The sequence below is a fragment of the Sinocyclocheilus grahami genome, unplaced genomic scaffold (assembly GCF_001515645.1).
Source record: "Sinocyclocheilus grahami isolate Dianchi unplaced genomic scaffold, SAMN03320097.WGS_v1.1 scaffold197.1, whole genome shotgun sequence".
NCBI lineage: Eukaryota > Metazoa > Chordata > Actinopteri > Cypriniformes > Cyprinidae > Sinocyclocheilus > Sinocyclocheilus grahami.
Window position 1 is genome coordinate 1,129,206 of NW_015505376.1, and position 22,393 is coordinate 1,151,598.

The 22,393-nt window shown below is 36.1% G+C and overlaps 5 protein-coding genes across 5 annotated transcripts in view; 1 reads left to right on the forward strand and 4 right to left on the reverse strand.

Moving 5' to 3' along the window:
* The window catches only part of tpk1 (thiamin pyrophosphokinase 1), a 70,098-nt gene extending 66,565 nt beyond the window's left edge, over window positions 1–3,533 (forward strand). Inside the window, exon 9 of the mRNA XM_016285452.1 lies at window positions 3,372–3,533. Within this exon, the coding sequence (XP_016140938.1) occupies window positions 3,372–3,511 (140 nt within the window). The 3' untranslated portion in view covers window positions 3,512–3,533. The remainder of the gene's footprint in view (window positions 1–3,371) is intronic.
* A 49-nt stretch (window positions 3,534–3,582) lies between these two features.
* Window positions 3,583–5,587, reverse strand: LOC107595136 (protein transport protein Sec61 subunit gamma). The gene is made up of 4 exons (XM_016285453.1): window positions 5,471–5,587; window positions 4,430–4,535; window positions 3,956–4,058; window positions 3,583–3,746 (listed from the first exon to the last, which is right to left on the reverse strand). Exons 2-4 carry the CDS (start codon window positions 4,521–4,523, stop codon window positions 3,737–3,739), a joined length of 207 nt encoding a protein of 68 aa, XP_016140939.1. The 5' UTR covers window positions 4,524–4,535; window positions 5,471–5,587; the 3' UTR covers window positions 3,583–3,736.
* A 955-nt stretch (window positions 5,588–6,542) lies between these two features.
* On the reverse strand, window positions 6,543–14,233 carry LOC107595137 (retinol dehydrogenase 12). The gene is made up of 7 exons (XM_016285454.1): window positions 13,281–14,233; window positions 11,703–11,818; window positions 10,740–10,895; window positions 10,506–10,610; window positions 9,152–9,361; window positions 7,266–7,458; window positions 6,543–7,075 (listed from the first exon to the last, which is right to left on the reverse strand). The coding sequence occupies exons 1-7, from the start codon at window positions 13,292–13,294 to the stop codon at window positions 6,973–6,975; spliced, it is 897 nt and encodes a 298-aa protein (XP_016140940.1). The 5' UTR covers window positions 13,295–14,233; the 3' UTR covers window positions 6,543–6,972.
* Window positions 14,234–14,323: 90 nt separating this feature from the next.
* Window positions 14,324–16,794, reverse strand: LOC107595155 (retinol dehydrogenase 12-like). The gene is made up of 7 exons (XM_016285491.1): window positions 16,728–16,794; window positions 16,086–16,201; window positions 15,728–15,883; window positions 15,539–15,643; window positions 15,204–15,413; window positions 14,679–14,865; window positions 14,324–14,500 (listed from the first exon to the last, which is right to left on the reverse strand). Exons 1-7 carry the CDS (start codon window positions 16,739–16,741, stop codon window positions 14,398–14,400), a joined length of 891 nt encoding a protein of 296 aa, XP_016140977.1. The 5' UTR covers window positions 16,742–16,794; the 3' UTR covers window positions 14,324–14,397.
* A 3,489-nt stretch (window positions 16,795–20,283) lies between these two features.
* Window positions 20,284–22,393, reverse strand: part of tnfrsf11a (tumor necrosis factor receptor superfamily, member 11a, NFKB activator) — a 14,180-nt gene continuing 12,070 nt past the window's right edge. The window contains exon 10 of the mRNA XM_016285455.1: window positions 20,284–21,248. Coding sequence (XP_016140941.1) covers window positions 20,962–21,248 — 287 coding nt within the window. The 3' untranslated portion in view covers window positions 20,284–20,961. The remainder of the gene's footprint in view (window positions 21,249–22,393) is intronic.

A 22,393-nucleotide genomic window follows, 5' to 3' on the forward strand; every position in this document is an offset into this window, starting at 1 on the left:
TCTCTCTCTCTCTCTCAGTGTGTGTGTGTGTGTGTGTGTGTGTGTAACTAGTACAGATTTTTTTTACACACTCCTACATACAGATTTAATTGAGTTCTTTCATAAGTTGCAGTGGCTGCTCTAAAATATGAAACACCAATGTTTCAGTAGTTTCTAACATGCTTATCAGATAACTCTTATATTTCCTATAGGGTTTATGTATATGCTTTATTTTTTTTTAAGATGAACTGTTTTTTTCTAAGGCATTGTTAGATTCCAGTGTTTCCTGTCATAGCTATGCAAAGATTTGATTTCAAAAAGAGTATCATAGCTATTAAACTATTTCTTATGATTTTAAATATGTATTGAACCTCGGAATGATTTAAAGCAGTGGTTCTCAAACCTGTCCTGGACTCCCCCCAGCCCTGCACATTTTGTATGTCTCCCTCATCTATCACACCTGATTCAACTCATCAGCTCATTAGTGGAGACTGCAAGACCTGAAGTGGGTGTGTCAGATATAGGGAGACATACAAAATATGCAGTGCTGGGGGGTACTTCACGGAGAGGTTTGAGAACCCCTGATTTAAAGTAAGTCTGGATTTGTGGTGGCTGTGCTTCAAAGGGGCCATCGAATGCCCATTTTCCACAAGTTGGTATGATTCTTTAGGGTTTTCTTGAAATGGTCTCAGTGGTCGTATAAAACAACACTTTTTACCTTGTCAAAAACAGCTCTGTTCACAGCGACTCGTTTCGGTGCATTTCTCTTTACATGCTAATGAGCTCTGCTCACCCCGCCCCTCTCTTCTGTGGAAGAGCAAATGCGATTAGCAAATAATCATAAAAATAAAAAATAAAAACAGGGGAACAGTTGGGGGTTTGGTGTCTTGCTCAAGGTTCTCACCTCAGTCGTGGTATTGAAGGTGGAAGAGAGCGCTGGTATTCACTCCAAAATCAAAATGGCTTGATAATTGAGACTGTTTAGGTTTTTGGGGGATTTAAAATAAGGAGTGATTTTTTTTATCATTGTAGGGTGGTTATGTCCACACACTGCTAAGACACATTTTTATATGCAAATGAAGATATTTTGCATCCAATGTCTTCTTTAAAATTAAAATATTAGTCTTAATTCAAGTGATGAAGGATTTTGAAAGTCTGACAGTGTTCAGTGTTGAGCACATACTGTAAGTTTAACCCTGCCTGGTTTACATGTTTGAAAATGATTAACCGTTGAAAACGTTAGAAATTTTGAAAAGTAATCAAATGTAATCAGTTACATTACTTTAATATAGTAATTGAAAAGTTACACTACTTATTACATTTTAAGTAGGGTAACTTGTAATCTGTAACCTATTACATTTCCAAAGTAACCTTCCCAACTCTCTGTATGTGCATGCATGCGTCCGACCGACCCTGGACCACAAAACCAGTCATAAGGGTCCATTTTTTTAACACATAATATGAAAGCTGAATGAATAAGCTTTCCATTGATGTATGATTTGTTAGGATAGGACAATATGTGGCTGAGATACAACTATTTGAAAGAAATAAGAATATTGAGAAAATCACCTTTAAAGTTGTCCAAATGATAATGTTGATGTTCTTAGCAATGGATATTACTAATCAAAAATTCAGTTTTTATATATTTACAGTAGGAAATTTATTAAATATCTTCATGGAACATGATCTTTACTTAATATCCTAATGATTTTGGCATAAAAGAAAAATCGCCACTGGGGGTCAGTATAGGCTCAGCAGAGACTAACTTGAAAAGTATCTTACTAAAGATAAGAAAAACTTTAAATAGTTTCTCATGAAAACCTGTTGCAGAATAGTACAAAACCACAACGTTAACCAGTCTGGTGCTTCAAATAATAAACTCTCTTCTCCACTTCAGTGGCCTCACATAAATGAATTCGGTCAAGTGTGTCTGATGTTATAAGAGACTACCCGAAATTCTTAATTGGGTCACATTCCAGCTAACAGGTATAACTCCTTTCTGAGTGGCACCTGGGTCTCTCTGAAGGGAATAGCATGCTCAGTGATCAAGAGAAATGTACGCTTTTGTTGCTAGATGGCTGGGCCATTGAAGTGAGAGCCATTGAACTCTGTCTGACATCCAGATTACAGCACTGCTGCTGCTCGGGGTTTCCAGTGAGCAGTTAAACTGAATGAGAGAGCCAGAGACAGAGAAAACAGTGTCGTTCCCACCAGGTTACGCGAGGGCATGTTCTGTCCCGCTTCACTCATTAGAACATTTCCACAAGTACCCCTGGCGGGTTTGGTGAGAAGCCTCGGGCGGCCAATTTAATTAAAACTACAGCAGGTGGAATCGGTGTATTCACAGCTTTTGGTGGTTACTTGGACACTTTGGTGGCATTTTTTTCTTATCCCCTTCATTTCTCACCCTTCTTTGCACCTTAAATGCATGAAATCCTCAATCATGAAGTACCCTAAAGGAATAGTTCACCCAAAAATGAAAATGTATTCACCCTCAGGCGATCCAAAATGTAGTTTATTTCTTCATCTGAACAGGGGTGCATTTCCCAAAAGCATCGTTAGCCAACTATGGTGGTTCGTTCCATTGAACTCTATTGGTAACGATGGAACTTGCGACCATAGTTGCTTTTGGGAAACGCACCCCAGATTTGGAGAAATGTAGCATTACATCACTTGCTCACCAATGGATGCTCTGCAGTGAATGGGTGCCGTCAGAATGAGAGTCCAAACAGATGATAAAAACATCACAACACTCCACAAGTAATCCACATGACTCCAGTCCATCAATTCAAGTCTTGTGAAGTGAAAAGGATTTTGTAAGAATCAAATCCATCAAGGTGTTTTAACTTTAAACCATCGCTTCTGGTCAAAATACCAGTCTATAATACATAAAGCTTCCTCCAGTAAAAAAAAAAGTCCATCCCCTGTAGTTCTTTCACATCAAAATCCACTAATTTTGCTTAGACCGTTTATTTTTTATAGTTTACATTTTTTGCTTGTTTTCTATTTGTTTAAAACAGCTTTTGGATTGTTTTTCACTTGTAAATGGTGTTTGATTAGTGCGTATTTCTGGATTCGGGTAAGACTTTTTGCTAGAGAAAGCAATATTACGGATAAAGGACTCACATTTTAGCTGGAAGCAGTGTTTCTTAATAATGGATTTGTTTCTTACATATATGTAGCTTTTGACTTCACAATGCATTAATTGATGGACTAAAGTAATAAATTATTTGTGCATTATTGTGGTGTTTTTATCATCTGTTTGAACTCATTCTGACAGCACCCATTCACTGCAGAGCATCCATTGGTGAGCAAGTGATGTAATGCTAAACTAGTCCTTTTTAACGGTTTGGAATGTCCATAAAACTCTACCTTTTGTCCCCTTTTTATAGACAATCAAGTTTTGGCTTTTGGACAGCTTGTAAGCACATCCAACACTTACGAGGACCACGACCCCAAAGGAGGCAGAAAACCTGTAACGGTCACCACAGACAAGCCACTTCTATGGAGCATGGGAATTAAACCACTGTGAACAAAGCACCAAGCCTTTAAAATGTGCCTTTTCCTCAGCACTAACAGCCTTTTATTAATGAAGACAATGAGTAGTGTAACCTTTGATTTATTAACACAGCCAAATATAAATGTCAACGCGCACAAAAAACATGATTTATACAGATTTCCGCATTCAGTCCATCGTCCATCATCCAACACGGTTTCAGGCAGCCGACGATCTGTTTGGCCTCACAATGCAGCTGATTCAACCACCGCTGTTAACAAAAAACAATCATGATTTAATCAAAGACAATCAAATCAAAGACTGAATGAAACAAAATGTCTGTTCAACAGGCAATTTGCTCAATTTTATATGCACTGTAGTATTAGACTATCATGTTTATGTAATCAATGTTTTTTTCATATTACTTGCAATAAAAGGCTGAAATACAATGTTAATCGTGTGTTTTTGTGGATTACTTACACAATGATGTTGTTGATGGGGATGTGGATGAGTTTGACAAAGAATCCAATAAAGCCCATAATGGCAAATCCAATTGCTGTTGCCATGGCAATCTTTTGGAATTCTAGAGCAGGAAATAAAAAACAAAATTAAGCTATTTTATTATAAATGTGAAACAGACTTAAGTACATGCAATGTTAAATATGCTCAAAAATAAACTAAAAACAATAAACTTAGAAATATTCCATTTTTATTTTCTCTTACAAACTTTACTGTCACACCATTTTCCTCTGAAACGGCTGTCTATTTATTAGATGTTTCTCTTATATTATCTTTACCACAGCCAATATCTTTATCACAAACCATTAATCTGCATTCAGCTCAAGAGACCTTAATAAAATGTAGACTTCCATACATAATTCTAGCATCAGTACTCCTGAAGTTTCTTTATGCTGATCAATTCTTTGAATTAAAACGACAAAAGACTGGAATGACCTTTTCGATCAGGCTTTGTGCATCTTTTCACGAGTCTGATGGAGTCCTTGACGAACTGCCTGCTGGGCTCCACGAACTGCATGATCTGATCCATCCTGATGTGAGGCTGGAGAGAGAAGACATCAGAACATTGTAACTCCCAGATGTGAACTACAAACACTAAACATCCTCAGAGAACAAAACACGAATCACAACCAGACCTCTGCATCGCTACATCAGCATCTCACGGGAAAGAGAACATTTCACAGAAACCAGTTAACGTAGATGCTTTATACAGGTTTCACTACGTATGAATTTATTAGACCCAGATACCCTTCACCCAAAACCCAAGCATCTGGAATCCAATCTACTCACAAGCTAGTTTGTCAAATATATTCTCAAAAGGTGCCAGTTGTTAAACCCATAACTTTGTTAACTAACTAAAATATATTTAGTGACCAATGACTATAATCTATAGATTGGCTAACTAGCACTGTTAGCCTGCATGCTGCGTACTTTACACTAAATAAAAACACTTGCAAAGGAACCATTTCTTAATTGATAATTGAACATAAGCATCTAAACGTTAAATATGAGATACCCTTCACCCAAAACCCAAGCATCTGGAATCCAATCTACTCACAAGCTAGTTTGTCAAATATATTCTCAAAAGGTGCCAGTTGTTAAACCCATAACTTTGTTAACTAACTAAAATATATTTAGTGACCAATGACTATAATCTATAGATTGGCTAACTAGCACTGTTAGCCTGCATGCTGCGTACTTTACACTAAATAAAAACACTTGCAAAGGACTTTGAGAACCATTTCTTAATTGATAATTGAACATAAGCATCTAAACGTTAAATATTTTTAACTCGGACTAAGAAAGTGGTCATATCTGATCAGTTAGAAACAGTGTTTACGCTCAAACTCACCGACCACAGCAGACACGTCCTCAGTAAGACACGGAACCGTATTATTACCTTATTTTAAAACGGCATTCTTTACGTTATACCAGCATAGACTACTAAACACGCAAAGTCGACGAAAAGAAGCTTACCTGTGTTGACAAATCAAAGAACGAAGCAGTGGTTCAGCAGCAAGCAACAAACTAACTCCGCTGTGTGTGAACTAAGCCACGTAGATTTAACTGCGGAAAGACTGACGCAGCGTTAAGAGTGACGCATGCACGCATGCGCGCTCGCTCCCAACTCCTGCGCACAGTTGACGTGCTCGCTGCCATCTAGCGACTGGAGTTTAGCGCGCAACGACTTGTCCGCATTCTCATTAGTTGTGTAAGCTGTCTATCGGTCTGTGAGGATTGTTACATGGATTCTACCATAAGCATTTTCAAACAGTTTATCCAAACATGATACAACGAGGTACTTCATGTGCTTTTGTAGAATTTTACGCTTACACTTAAGCTAGGTTTCATTTTACAAAGCTCCAAAGAGGATGTGGTGATGGAGGGGAAACAATGAAATTCCAAGGGTAGGAGCCTAGTCATTCAGTCCTGTCAATCATCATTACGAGCCTATATATAAGCAGCTCTCATTGCACCGTCACAGCATCAATTCTTCCGGCATCCCTCCACCTCCCCAGCTCCCCCTCTATTTCTCTAACTTCAGCCTCGGGTTTGAGCCTCCATTAAAGACAGCAAGCCAAGTTAGTTTACCATTAACCATCAAGAACAGATGGGCAGGCGAACTCGCTCGCAAAATACAATGTTTGTGAACACAAAAGGTTTGTGAGCGAACTTAAAGTTTTACGAGTGAATGCAAAATGTCTAGAAGAACGCAAACGTTTTGTGAGCCAACACAAAATCATTCAAATATTTTTTTAATGATCATCTTATATTTTAGCCATCGTCCATTTACTATTGAGCCCCCAAAACTTTTGCGTTCTCTCGTGAAACCACATTATATCGTTCACAAAGTATAGTTTTTCTCCCACATCATTCCAAATGTTTTCTGAGTAAATGCAAAGTTTCTCAGGGGAACGCAAAGTTTCACGGGGAAACGCAACATATTTGTGAGATAGCGCAAAATCATCAAAATTTTCATCCCATTTAATTTGATTTACCATCCCCTTTCTCGGGGGAATGCAATACTTTTGTGAGAGAAAGCGAAAACGCATTGAAATACATTTTTTCCTTACATCTGCTTGTTTTTTTCATCACCATGTCTCCTTGGGGGCTTCGTACTTTTATATGCTAGCATGAAGGCAAACATCCTGTGAAAATAAGCTTCAGATTAGCAGTTTTGCTTAGTTCATTAACTGTGGATATTACAGCAGCTCATCGGCAAAAAGAAACAAATGCAAATAAAAGATAAAAGATTTAATAGACCAAAATACATTTGAATTCATAGCAGTTCATTATGTCTACTGAAATTATCACAGAATAGCCAAGGATAAGAATATTAAAAAGAGTATTCAATGTACAATATAAAACAGTGCATTCATTCAGGCATTGTATGAACACTACAGTTTCCATTATCTATGACATTAGTCCAAAAGCTTTTATTCCGCTTTTATAACAGTGTCACTGAGAGGATTGCTCCATCAGTCCCAAGTAATGCCAAGCATCTGACAGCTGAGCTCCCAGAGTTTCTGAGCCATTTCATCATCTAAAGCTTCGCTTGAACACTGTGCTGGAGCACAGTCGCTGGAAACAAAGCAGATTCTCAGGCTTATGGATGGCACTGTCTTAATGAGCATTAATATGACTAAAATCATTTCTATATTGCATGATTAACACATTTTATAATCTTAAAAAAATTAAATGGTGGACATCTTGTGTGCATATCGGGAGAGTAAACTGGACTAAGAATTCTATTAAAATAATTGTTCTGTACCTGTAATATCCTCCACTCTCATTGTCCAGCTTGGGCTCCACAGCGCAGTAGATGGTGGTCTGGGCCCCCTGAATAGTGGTCTTGGTGAAAGGGCTGAAGACCTTGACTGCTATCTGCACAGGCTTGCTGAGGTTCCTAAACAGCTCTGACTGCACCACACCAGGATGGAGGGAGTACACAGTCACACCACTGCCTACAAACACAACCATCACCATATTTTTCTATCAGAGCTTGCAGATGACACACTAGCGAACAAATGATTAAAGCAGTTGAAATAAGTATTTTCTTCTTTTGTACTGCCATGATTAGTAACAGAATTGTTTTAATAGAAATAAGTCTGTTCATTTAAATTCAAACTTTCATTAGTTTACATTGGAATTTCCCTTATAAAAAGTGTTGCAGTGGTACAATGGTAAGTGATGGTGACAAATATTATAATAATGAATGTACCATGGTTTTAACATGCTAAACTACATTAAATAATAGATGTTCAAAAACATGATATTGCCACGGTGTATAATCTAGAAAGACACGGTACCTTTTCAAAGAAAATATAATGGCCATATTAATGGTATTTTTAGATTTTTTTTTCATACATGGTATATTTAGATTTATTCATTTAGGAATCAAACTACAGAGTGCATGTGTTTTTTTAGTATCATATTTGATATAATCAGGATTTCATGACTCATATTGTATGATATAAGAGAATATGGAGCTCATAATCTGGAAGGAAAAAACACCTTAAATGTTATTCAGAGGCCCAAACTGAGCAATATGCAAATCAAATGTAAATCATGCATGTAAATCAGTAAGCTCTTTATAACAGAATAGCAAACTAGTTACATAAAATGCACATAAATATCAGTTGTAGCAAACCATTGTAATGCAATGCAATATAATGATAATTGAGAAATAAATGTTCCTTATCAGCCCATGTGTCAAATTCGATATTTTAAAAAAAGAAAAAAAAATATGTATGTGCAAGTAAACCTAAGTAGCTTCACTTGTTTAAAGTAGTTTTTTTTAGTATCATATTTGATGCATCAGGCTTTTATGACTCATATTGTATGATACAGGAGAAAATGGAGCTCATACTCTGGGAGAAAAAGTATAAACTATCAATCAGATGACAGAAGGCATGTAGCAGATTCAAACAGATTAAAACCGTATTATTTCGTTATATTCTTTACTACGATGCTGTTAGAGAATTACATTTTTACTAGAATTACTGGTGTAGATATGAATTTCATGCGCAATGTCTGCGGTGTGATCCCTCTGTGGCCCTTCTGAACAGATCACAGTGTCATCTGTTATTTGATTTTGAGTTTGAATTGTCACATGAATGACAATCAGTGACAAGCACAGAAAACAGGACATTCTCCACATGCTTAGGACAGTCCTGCATCCTAAAGGAAACAGTCTGAGACAAATACAAAGATCAGTTGTGACCACCTCTGCCCTGTGTCCCGGCTTTGATTGTGTTTATGTAGTCTGACAGATGTCTGCGGTGTGATCCCTCTGTGGCCCTTCTGAACAGATCACAGTGTCATCTGTTATTTGATTTTGAGTTTGAATTGTCACATGAATGACAATCAGTGACAAGCACAGAAAACAGGACATTCTCCACATGCTTAGGACAGTCCTGCATCCTAAAGTCTGAGACAAATACAAAGATCAGTTGTGACCACCTCTGCCCTGTGTCCCGGCTTTGATTGTGTTTATGTAGTCTGACGGGAAAAGATTGCATTTAATGTCACGTTGTACTCTCACGAATACCAAATCAAGCAGAGTTCAGGAGAGAGAAGACAAACACGATATTAGTTTGTGTTCTTAAGGGTCATGTTTAGTCTGACATGGATAACCTTGCTTTGAAGGTCACATACCCTGCAGTCTTTTAGCCAAGGAGCGTGTGCAGAGGATGTTAGCTAGTTTGCTCTGGCCGTAAGCCCTCCGTGGAGAGTAACCCTTCTCACTGTTTATGTCATCCAGATGGATGCTGCCCCACGTATGGGCCACAGAAGCCACGTTGATGATCCTGGAGGGGGCTGATTTCTTTAAGAGGTCAAGCAGAAGGTAGGTGAGCAGAAAATGACCTGTTGGTGGATTGGAGAAGATAAAAATAGTCAGGGGTTGTTTGTCCTTTCATTGTCTCTTCTGTCCTGTTGATGCCCCTGTGCATTGTCTGTTACTCAATAAATGCATGGAAGTGGATGTATGTGGAAAGGATGTATACTATACGTGAGTGTTTAGGTTCCAACAGGAAGTCAAATCCTGCTGATAAAATGATTAAACAGCATGCGCTGTCTATTTAGAGGGTCACTAGTCTGAGACCTCCTGTGTGAAACAAGGTTGCCTTATAGGATTAGTTTATAAACAAACATAATCTGTGCTTAATTTGTCACTTTTTTGGATCAAATTATTTTACTGGTTTACTGGCCAGACCAAGTATTGATTAGATACAGGAAATCTAATTTTACTGAGAGTCTTAATTCTTCTTGGGTCATAATTAGTGTTTAAAACAAAATGCTGATAAACTAGTTAATAATAACTTGAAATAGTTTTTTTATATGTAAAATTGCCTCGGTTTTGGATGTTAAAATAGAAATAGACATTTGGATGCAGTATGTGCAGATATGCACACTCACACTACCTTTCAAGATTTTAGAGTCAGTAATTTTTTTATTAAATAAATTCATACTTTTATTCAGCATGGATTCATTAAGGACTGTCTGTGTGTGTTTTGCTCCCCGTGACCCAGTTTCTCCTCGTGTTAATTGTGTTAATTTGATATTGATTCCATGCACCTGTGTTTATTAGCCCCAGTCTGTGTAGTCGCCCTTTGTCGGTTCTACTCGTTGGATGTTGTGTAATTCCCCTGTGTTTCTTGGCTTAAAGACTGTTTATGTACTCCATGTCTCCTTGTTCCGCGCTCCTCCCAGCACAGATTGTGACTCTCTCTCTCTCTCTATATATATATATATATATATATATACACACACACACACACACACACACACACACACACACATACATACCTTGCTACGTGTACTGCGGCTAACCGAGACTTGTTATTTGCACTTATATATTGTTGCTCTTTTGTTAGTTTTGACTGCTTTTATTGTCCTCATTTGTAAGTCGCTTGGGATAAAAGCTTCTGCTAAATGACTAAATGTAAATGTAAATAGTGTATGCATGTAAACACATTCTTTCATATTGTAAAATATAAAGTAACATTACCTAAATGGTTAACACCAAACTGCATCTCAAAGCCATCTGCCGTTTTTGAATATGGGCACATCATGATTCCAGCATTGTTGATCAGGATGTTGACTTGCTTTTCCTCTAAAAAACGCACAAAAAAAATGTATAAAGGCCCATTAACAAATTGATATTATATAATATTCTATTAATACTAGTATTTCAAAATTGTATAGATATATTATGTGTTTAAATCAAATAATCAAAACATACCCTTGTTTATGAGTTCTGCAAAAGCTCTGATGGATTTGGTATCTGATAAATCAAGTTTGTTCGCCACAATGTTTTGGTTTCCAGAATCCTCTATTAATTCTTTTCTGGCTGCTTCTGCTTTTTCCAGATCTCGACAGGCCATGACGACTCGAGCCCCTGAGGACATCATCACAAAGAGAAGCTGATATTAATGTGCAAACAGTCATGGAAGATTTCACACGAAACAGAGCAGACATCCATCATGGATCTGAAATAACTGTGTTTACATACTCCAGCAAATGTCCTTGCTCTGAAATGTCCTTGCATAATAATTAATTTGGTGCTAAACTAGGATGTAAGGCTGATGAGCTAACACAATAGCTGTTTGCCTGATAATTACTGTGCAGAACGTCTATTATACTATTCAGAGCAATTTGGCTGGCAAGCGTCAGAGTTTCTTTGTTGGAATTCAGCGGGTCCATGTGGGAAAGTGTACGGTTTTACATCTCTTTGGCAGATAGTATTGTAATCCTGTCGTTTATTTATCAGCACGCATTCAAAGCTTCCAAGACCCTGTCGCTCTTATAAGATGAATTATTTGTTGTTTTGATTGCATAACATTTGACATTGGGACAATGGGTATGATTTACCCTTGCATTTGTTATTTTCATCCCAGATTATGATGATTTTATGCCATATTAAAAAGAACAAACTACAATGAATATGCATCCAAGATAAAGCTATCAACTGCAACAATAGTGCCAATATGATGTGATAGACTGCAATTATTCCAGCTAACCTCTCTATACCCTCTTCTAGTTAGAGTGGCATCACACATGGCATGGTTTTTTCCCATAACAGGTTGGCAGTTGATGCTGTTCACAGCATGTGCAGTAAACGGAACAAATCAGATCATTCAGAGCGTTTTTTTTTTTCTTTTAAGGTCAAGACCGTGTTGAGACGTAACATGTCCTGAGAACTTACCTCTTTTTGCAAGGTCTCTCGCTGTCTCTTTGCCAATGCCTGTATTAGCTCCTGTGATTATGACTGTTTTGTCATCAAGACGTACAGAAGAGCTCCACTGACCACAGAAGACATTTCTGGAATTGATTACAGAGCAAATGTTTATACTATGTAATGAACACATTTTTGGTGGATTGTGAAGTAGTACAGGAGAGCGGGGCTAGTTGTCACATATGGAAGCTCGTTTCTGACACAAGCTTTTTGCTCGCATTTCAGAATTTATAGCTTTTTCCTTTTTTCCTCAGAATTGTGTTTTTTTTGCAATTCCGAGTTTTCATCTCACAATTCTGAGTTGTTGTGGGGGGTTTTTTTCCAGCTTATTTTTTATCCAACTCTTTCTTGCAAAGCATGTAGGCCTACATGGTTTATGATATACATTTTTGTTTTGTACATGAGAAAAATAGGATTTTACTGTACAAGAAGAGATAACAAATAAATAAACAGATACATAAAAACATAACATGACATAAAAACAACAACAAAAGCAATATATAAAGAACAGCAGCGTTAGACGGGATCTTAATAGACAGAAAGTATTATAAGTATTATAAATGTATAATATATGCTCAAAAACACTGCCCCAAAATCTCACCCAAACCTTTCATTAAAAGTTTCCATTTCTCAGTAAACTGACTCTTTTAGAGTCTTAAACTCTGTATATTAATCTTTTCCATCACGTAAATCTCCCTCACTGTCCATGACCATTCCTCAAGCATTAAAGCAACAGTATGTGCATTTTTTAACCTTGAAATAGGCCTATCAGTTTCAAAATCATTCTGTTGGTACCCTGACTTCTAATAAGGTGAATGGCTTCTCTTTCCCACGCTCTCCTCCCCAAACGTGTTCTGAATATGTAAGTTTGGTGAGCGGTAAAAGGGTGTATTGCATTACTGCAGCTACAAATGCATGTGTACAGCTATACATTGCAATTGTCAAAGAATTGTTTTAAAGATGCACAAAACTACAGTTGATTTACATACAGTCTACAAAAAGTACTGTGCATTTTCATTGTTATTGCTCAGGAATGAAGATGCAATTAAGTCAACCCAATTGTGAGGCACACTGTCACACTATTTTATTGTAAGTTTCTCAAATTAGACTGCTAGTTAAAAGCTTTTATTATTAATTCACGAAACAGCATAAATATAAAAAAGTACGATTCAAACACACCACATTGTTGTGACCAATAAGTAATGCAGCCTACTTAATAAATGGTATACATCTAAAATTGTATTCGGTTTAAAAGGGTTTTGGAAGTTGTTCAACTAACATGCAAACTCCCTGTCAAAACACATTTATGTAATGACTCAAAACCTGAGACACAGCCCTTATGACTACTTCCCCATGTGACAATTAGCCCCATTCTCACATATTTAATTATTAGATCAGCCAGTATTATCCAAAATTTGATAGTATATGTACAGTAGAGAGTGAGCATTTTAGCATATTTTCAAAACAATATGAAAACAATATGAAGACTTTGATAAAGAAAAAGTTGTTAATTTTAGTAGACTCATTCATGACACCAGCATTGCTTACCTTATTGAGTGCATTGTTCCAATACTGTCCGGTTTCCCTCAGCAGACAGTAGTGCTCTACTCTAGAGTCCTGTGTAATTTATGAATGAGATATTACTATGCGATCCGGATCCAAGCCCCTCCCGTCCAGAGCTCTGTCCTCCGGCCAATGAAACGCGTCTGACTTCAAAATGAGCAACGCGATGCGCTCGCATGAATGTGCTCGCTGTGATGGCTTTGAACCCCAAGGAAGGAAGCTTTGTTCAATTGAATCTCTTTTGCAAGGTTGGACATTCCGTTACACGTCACCCCACTTAAAAACAAGCCCAATTGTGCAAAAGCAGTGACTGCGCACGTCCACTAGATGTCCTCGCTGCGTCAGTCTGGTTTTTCTCTACGAACACAATAAACACTAACAGTACGTCTTACTCAAGAGATGTAATATCGTTTACATTTAGATACTTTATTAAGTGACTGTAAATCGTTCAGTGAACCACTTTTTTTCTATCTGTCTACTCTTGTGCACCTACAGTCCAATTACACTAGGCTACTTACTCAAATTAACCATGTTTTAACTACAAATAAAAACAAAAAACCAAGGTTACTAGAGCTAAACCATGGTAACCACAACTTAACCATGGTGTTTGTAGTAAAACTGGTTATAAATGTTAATCAATGCGCCAGCATGGTTAGTACTTTTACTACAATAAAAACATGGTTAATTTTCGTAAAGGAATGGTACAGTAGTACTATTCCCTTCACTCCATTCCAAGACGCTTCTGCCTCATTAACACAACTACTGTATTATTAAGCTTTCATATTTACTTCTGCCAGTGTTTAGTAGGCTAGTCTTTTTAAATGCTTTAGCTATGCTGACCTTATTTCGTTTTCAAATGACAATCAACTCATTTGGACTTTTTCCCCAAGAAAATAGATTATGCAGAAGTTAGGCAGTATGTTCCAGAAATCACAGTAGGATAACTTTCAAAGTATCTCAAAGAGTCAATACAAACAGCAAGAATATAACCAATTTTGTCAAACGAAGACAGAGAGGGCTTAGCTGGGTCAAAACTGAGTCATAATAAATCATAAAAAAGGCCATTATTATGATATAATTCTGTGGTTGAAGTCATAAAATCTCATTTCCAGCGAATTCCCAGCAGGTGGCAGCTGACAGCCCACAGTCTGCTAGCAGTGTTGTCGTCGTTAGCGGCCCTGGAGCATGGAGCCATGGCACAGTTACTGTGAGAAGTCATGAGAGGAAATATTTATTAAGCATTCCAGCAGTTCATTTGCTTGCGGTCAAATTTAGCACCACTAGTGCAAAATAAAAAACATGTGAACAATGCTGCTTATAGGAACGATGGCCACTATTATTTCATGAGCACGACTAGCATCCGTCATAGTAGTTAGTAGTAACCTGTAGTAGGCTCCAGTAGGCAGGTCAGGGGTGAGGGCACAGTACAGGGTGGTATATGCGCCCTCCTCAGGGGTTTTTATCAGGAAACCAAATGTCTTCACAAAGAACTGCAGGGACTTATTCAAATGCCTGATGATGTCTGTCTTCACTAGGCCTGGATCCACAGCATAAACACTCACTCCCATCTCTGCCACAGAAAGACAGTTAGAGAAATCAAACGCTAACCTTGCTTTATTTTCAAAAGAATGCACTTATTGCCTTAATGAAGAATGTTTGTGGCTAAAACATGTGACATTCAAGTTAGGATATCATACTGATGAATTAGCAATGCATTTGAAACATGATAGTATTTATTCACACTTGTGTGGTTTTTCATACACTGAAAATGAATGAGAGCCATTGACAGTTTGGACGCTAGTTGTTGTTTTTCACAGATTAAACATCGAAGGTTGCTAAATCGTCATACGTACATCCCAGAATCAGATTTTTGGATCACATTTTGAAAGTTTTATGCCTTGCTCTTACCTTCCGCTCTCGGGGCGAGCTCTCGCGTGAAAAGTATGTTGGCCACTTTGCTCTGTACGTAGGCCTTCACGGGATGATAGCTTTTCTCACTGTTCAGGTCCTCAAAGTGGATCTTTCCCATGTGGTGGGCCAATGAGGAGACATTAATCACTCTGGAAGGAGCTGAATGCTTCAACAGATCCATAAGGAGGAATGTAAGAAAGAAATGTCCTGATGAAGAAAAGGAGTCATTCATCACACGTCAAGTGTGAACAATCTCCATTGCTTCTAAACAACAAATAATGACTCTTTATAGACTTTGAAAGAAAGAGAACGACTAGTGCACTTCATCAAACCTAAATGATTGACTCCGAACTGTGACTCGAAACCATCTGCTGTTGTTGAATATGGGCACATTGCCACGCCAGCGTTGTTAATCAGCAAATGAAGAGACTTTTCAGCTAAAATAAAATCAATCCTTTTAAGATCAGATCAGAATTGAATGTGTGATGTATATAGAAAAATGTTCTTAATCCATAACTCACTGTTGTAAATCAGTTCAGCAAAATCACAGATGGATCTGGTGTCTGCCAGGTCCAGTTTCCGAACCACCACGTTTGCATTCTCCACGTCTCTGCTTATGTCACCAGCCACCTGTTCGGCCTTCAGCAGGTCTCTGCAGGCCAGGATCACTCGTGCACCTTGGGATTATTGACAAGTTTTGTTCCATTAGTTGAAAAACTGGTACATTCTTCTGAGCAATTTCAGGAAAAACTTATTCTGGTTTGGATAGGTCTATCAGTCAGATCTAATATATTTAATCTGTTTTCATCTGTGGCTCTATGAAAAGAAGGCCCGATGTGTTATTTCCACAGTCAGTGTCGATTTGGCCGCAGTACCCACCCCGCATTGCCAGATCCTTGACTGTTTCTTTCCCAATCCCGGTGTTTGCTCCAGTCACTATAGCAGTTTTTCCATCTAAACGAATATCGGATGACCAGCTTTTGGTGAAAAGCCCTCTGAAAATAGTTTATTTATTACATTTTTAATAGCAAGGTGTGTGATAAAAAAGAAAACAGAAAAAAAGGAAAGAAAATCTATCCATTTTAATAGCATCATTTCTGACATAAAGAATTGAATGCACTATGCATATTAAAATAGAACATGTTATTACATGTTAATTTTCATGTTATATGTATAGTTTTAATAATGTCTTTAATACTACAACTACTTCTACTACTACTACTAATAATAATACATGATAAATTATATAATAAATTATGGTGGAAAGATCTCCAAAAAGTTTGTATGTATGTATTTAACATTTTAATAGCATAATTTCTGTCAAAAAAAGATTCAAACAGTGCTGAAATGATACTTTTGAAAGACAGACTTCAGATTATCATCATATACACTATGCATATTAAAAAAGACTGTAATGTTATATGAAGAATTTTAATAATTTCTTTACTACTACTACTACTACCAATAATAATAAATGACATAGTTAATAACAAGATACTGATGAAATGAAAAGCACCTTACCTTAAGACATTCATGTTCCCAACAGTCTTATTACATGTCAACCAGCAAGAAGGGTCTTCTTCAAAGCTACTCATGATACTGAGTGTCATAATAAATGCTCAAATGTCATTTGTACTTGAATAAGGAGGACAGAAAATCCCCTTTCCTTTCCTGAGGTCAGAACAAATTGATCGTATTTTGCATGCAAAATGTTCTTTATATTCTGCATGTATCTGAAAGGCCATGCTGCTAAATAAAGCTGTTTATGTGACCTGCTGGTTACACTCACTGAAGATATTCCAGGAAACTCTTACGCTAAATGATCCCCACTGGCAAAATGATTCACTTGATTTTGAAGGACTTTCCTTCTTATAACACTAAATCAATAGCCATATTTTTGTCAAAGACACTGCTGTTTTATTTCACATAAACATCCTTAGGCAACCACAGCTGATTTGAGTGAACCTTAAAATGGCCAAAAACTACACACCGATGCCAGTGAGTGTTGTTCGATCTTAAATGGTGGGAAACTCGGTTCAGTTTTTCCATCTTCAAAAATCAGGTAATTTCCAGCCAAGCCAGAGGAGCACCTGTGTCCAAACCTGGGGTTCTCCCGTCACCCGATAGCTCATGATCTGTTTGGACAGGACTGAGTCTGTGACATGTTAGGATCAACTGATACCTCAACAGTGACCAAGGGAATATGGAATGATCCATCGCTCTTTTTCAGTGGTCTTCCCCCAGATTCCCAATTCTCTAGATAAGAACTGTCATATTCAGTTAGTCAATGTGGAATCAGTGGATGCTTAATGAATGAAAATATATTGATCTTTAAAATTTTGGGTCAATAAGTTTTTGTTAATTCTTATATTTAAGGATGCATTAAATGTATTAAAAGTGACAATAAAGACATTTAGAATGTTACAATAGATTTCAGCTGCCTGGTATATATTCAAATATTATTAAATAAATGCTGCTTTTTTGACCTTTGTAAGAAACCTGAAAAAATGTATCACGGTTTATAATATATATAGTCTAAATATATACATTGAGAATAAATAAATATTTCTTGAGCACCAAATCAGGATCAAGTTAAAAAAGAAATTAATAAAATTAATTAATTAATTTAAAAATCTGAGCGACCCCAAACTTTTAATTTTTAAAGTTTTTTTTTTTTTTTACTTTTTAAAGTTAATTTTAAAGTTGTAATTTTAATGAAGTTATTTTATTTATTTATTAAACATCATATCATAATGTCTGACATAAATAAATATGTGTGTGTGAAACTATGTAATAATATTATTATAATAAATGATCAATATAAATGATAAATGATACATATTTTTGGTGAAACTCCTCTGAAAAGATTTTGTTCGGTTGGTTAACATTTTTAATAGCATAATTTCTGACAATTAAATCATATATTAGAAAGAAAGAGTTAATTTTAATGTTATATATCATGTATAGTTTATAGTTTATATATAGTTAGACTACTACCGCTACTATTAATAATAACTTAAAATAGAAACATTATTATTATTTGTGAATATCCTTCTGAAAAGTGTTTGTTTGTTTAACATTTTTAATTTTATAATTTCTGTTAGAGTTAAGCAGTGCTGAGATAATAGACAGACTTTGAATTGTTATATATGAAGAATATCACAAATAATGAAATATCTTAATAAACAAATACATGTTTCTAACCACCCATACATATACTGATGCCTAAATTAATGATTTAATTTACATGTATTTACATATGTATCTTTCTAGATATATTCCTTGTGAACGCTATGACAAATGAATTAAAAACCTGCAAACTGTACAGACAAACAAACTAATTTGAATTGAACATTAATAATAACATTGCAATGGCATATAAATTAATTTTGAAAGCAACATTTTGTCTTTAAAATGTCAGGCTTACTATTTTTTCTGTAAATAGATATGCCTTTATATTGAATCTAATCATCATTTTGGCAAAAGTTGAATAACCCCTACTCTTCTTACAGAAGCGTTCCACTAGATGGCGCGACACTTCAACAGTCATTGCTAGTCACGAGTCACCAAATGTGCCTGAGGTTCTTTGAGCAGAACCACATTAAAACCAGTCAGAACCAGTGTTGCCAACTTAGCAATTTTGTTGCTAAATTTAGCAACTTTTCAGACTACCCTAGCAACTTTTTCTTCCAAAAGCACCTAGCAACAAATTGAGCAATTTTAAACATTTATTTGAAGTGAAGTGACATGTGGTCAAGTATGGTGACCCATACTCAGAATTAGTGCTCTGCATTTACCCATCCAAAGTGCACACACACAGCAGTGAACACACACAAACCGTGAACACACACCCGGAGAAGTGGGCAGCCATTTATGCTGCGGCGCCCGGGGAGCAGTTGGGGGTTCGGTGCCTTGCTCAAGGGCACCTCAGTCGTGGTATTGAAGGTGGGAGAGAGCACTGTAGAGATTCACCCCCCCCACCTACAATCCCTGCTGGTACGAGACTCAAACCCACAACATTTGGGTTATGAGTCCGACTCTCTAACCATTAGGCCACGACTTTTGGCAACTTTTAGCAACTTTTGACAAGGACTCAGACAATAAAAAGGCACACATTGTCCATCCAAATTACCACAATGCGTAATTTAAAATACAGGTAAAAAAAACATTACGGAAAATTCTTTTATATTAACAGTAGATTGTGGCTTATTTTTACAGACGTTTCTTAGAGTGTAGCATACTAACTAACTACTAATGCACTGCTTAAAGCATAATTGTTGAGAATGTATAGAGTTTACAAGCTACTAAAAAAACTTAAATTGTAACCATTTAAAAATGTGCAAGTTTTCAATAATTCAATGTATTTAAAAATACAGTTATTTATATTTTAATATTATATCACGCATATTACTTTAAAAACAAATCTAAATGAACATATCTAAAATATATTTTTTGCTGAGGTTTGATGATGTGACAATTTTGCGTCGTGATTACGCAATGACGTCATTGAGCAATGACATCACAACGTCATTTAGCAACTTTTAGCAACAAATCGACCTTCCTTTAGCAACTTTCTCTGAAAATTAGTTGGCAACACTGGTCAGAACTTCCTGCTTTGGCAGACAGAACTCAACAACACTTATCCAGTGTTTGTTTCTGTTGCCATCCCAGACTCATGATTATTCCAATCACAGCTAAACATCCAGCAGCCTTCGGTGGAATTCTCACCTCACGCGGCTCCTGAGTATATGTTTGCACTGAGCTCACGACAGCTGCTAGCCATTCACCGCTATTTATAAAGGCTTTATGTCAACATTGGTTTTGCTCGAATACAGAGGTTTTGCCGCACAATCAATAAACACTGCTTATCACTAAACCAAATACCTTTCTCATACCATCACTCTCATTTAAGGGAAAGCAATTGTTTCATACAAACAAGCTTTATTTACAGTAATGGGTGGAGAAAATCACTACTCATGTATCAGAACATCGATTTTCAATCATACCTATGATGAAAATTACAGGCCTCTCTCATCTTTTTAAGTGGGAGAACTTGCACAATTGGTGGCTGACTAAATACTTTTTTGCCCCACTGTATATATATATATATCACTGCTCCAGTCAGACTGACTTGTCGGGTTAGCGGCACAAAATCGGCACGATAAATAACCAAAAAATGATTAACATTTACAAATTATGTTTAAAAAAAAATATTTAACACCACAAATCAACATCCCCATTTCTCATTTCCATGTTACTAACTTTTAACCATCATCCAAAAACGGTTCTCGACATGAGGTAGCCTACGATGTGCTTGCTCGGTTTCAGAAGGCCAAGAGAAAGGGACAACGAAAAGCATGGTGCTTTTGTTGTGGTGGATGTGTTTGTGCTTTATCTGGCTGTGTTTTCATCGTCTTTGGCCTGAGTTTGGCTTCTTGTCGCACCAAGCCGCTCTTTATTTGGCTCCTCCACATAGAGATTCTCTGAAAATGAGACATTCTGGGGTCAATGTTCTTGACTTTTACTGTCATCCGATCTATTAGAGTGAGATCCTGTCAAAGCTGACTGACAAAAACTGACAAGATGTACCTAATTTATATGATATAAATACGTAGGTCAACAAATGCATAGCATTTTTCATGAAATAGCACTCTAGTTGCTATAAAGGCTGTTGTACGCCCATTATTAATCAATAGTTATCATTTAAAAAGGAGGCAAAGTCAATTCCAGTCTAGTAGGAAATGTTTGCAGCTTTTTATTTCTGCCAGGACCAGTCGTTGGACATTTCCTGCACGGGCAGGTTTTTTTCTAGGTGTCCGTTCCTGCGCTTGGCCTGCGGTGTTGTGGTTATGTTAGATTTGGGCTCGCTTTGAAAACTGTCATCGTTGGATTCTTCCTGAACCGGGCAGCTGAAGGGTTCGTCTGTTCCTCCGCTGCTCCCCAGTGACGTCTGACTGACGTACACCACGATGACCTCACCGCTGAAGTTCATCACCTGCCCGCTGGAGATAAAAGTAGTGTTGTTGTTTCCTGTCACCTGACCTGCCAAAAATAGACAACGCATCAGAACCAGTGTTAGAGGAAAGTGGCAGATTTCCATGAACTAAATATTCATTCCTTTCCTGGAGACAAATTAACACCAGTGTTATTTTAGTATCATTTATTTATATTTTTACTTTTTTTTTCTTTTAAGCAAATTTTTTTTGTAATTTTGTTGTGTTTTTGTTATTTTTATTAGTTTTTGTTTTCTTTTAACGTCTATACAGTTTGTATTATTGTATTATTTGTATTTTATTTGAGTTTTTGTTTATATTTTGTTTTGTGTTTTATTTTAGTCTTTGTTTCCTTTTTTTTATTAAGTTTTATTTTTTAAGTTATTTTAGTCATTTTTATATTTTCCGTCTTCATGCTTAATTTAGGTAAAGTTTTGGCAATTTTATTGTGTTTTTGTCACTTTTATTAGCTTTAAATTTTTTAGTATGTAATTATTTTAGTATTTTTTATATTTTCTGTATTCATTTGAATTTGAACGTTTTAGCAATTTTGTTTTGTTTTTGTAATTTTCATTAGATTTAGTTTTTTAATATGTCTATATCGTTTTCATTAAGTTTTACCTTTTAGTTATTTTAGTAATTTTTTTATATTTTCTGTTTTAATTTTCATTTTAGTTATAGTAATTTTGTTTTGTGTTTGTGTTTTTTTAATGTCTATACAGTTTGTATTAGGTTTTACTTTTTATTTTAGATCTTTTATATTTTGTTTTGTATTGTTGTACTTCAACTGTAACTTAACAAAAATGAGCAACATTTTAGCAACTAGCTGAAATAAAATAAATATATGTGTGTGTGTGTGTATTAGTGCTGTCAAACGATTAATCGCGATTAATTGCATCCAAAATAAAAGTTTTTGTTTACATTATGTATGTATACTATGTATATTTATCATGTAAATATGAATATTCACACATGCATATATATATTTAAGAAAAATATGTTACATTTATATATATATATATGATATAATTTATATAAAAATAAATGCATACATGTAAATATTTTCAAAATATATGCTGTATGTGTGTCTTTATATATACATAATATACTGTGTGTGTGTACTGTGTATATTTATTATGTAAACAAAAACTTTTATTTTGGATGCAATTAATTGCGATTAATCATTTGACAGCA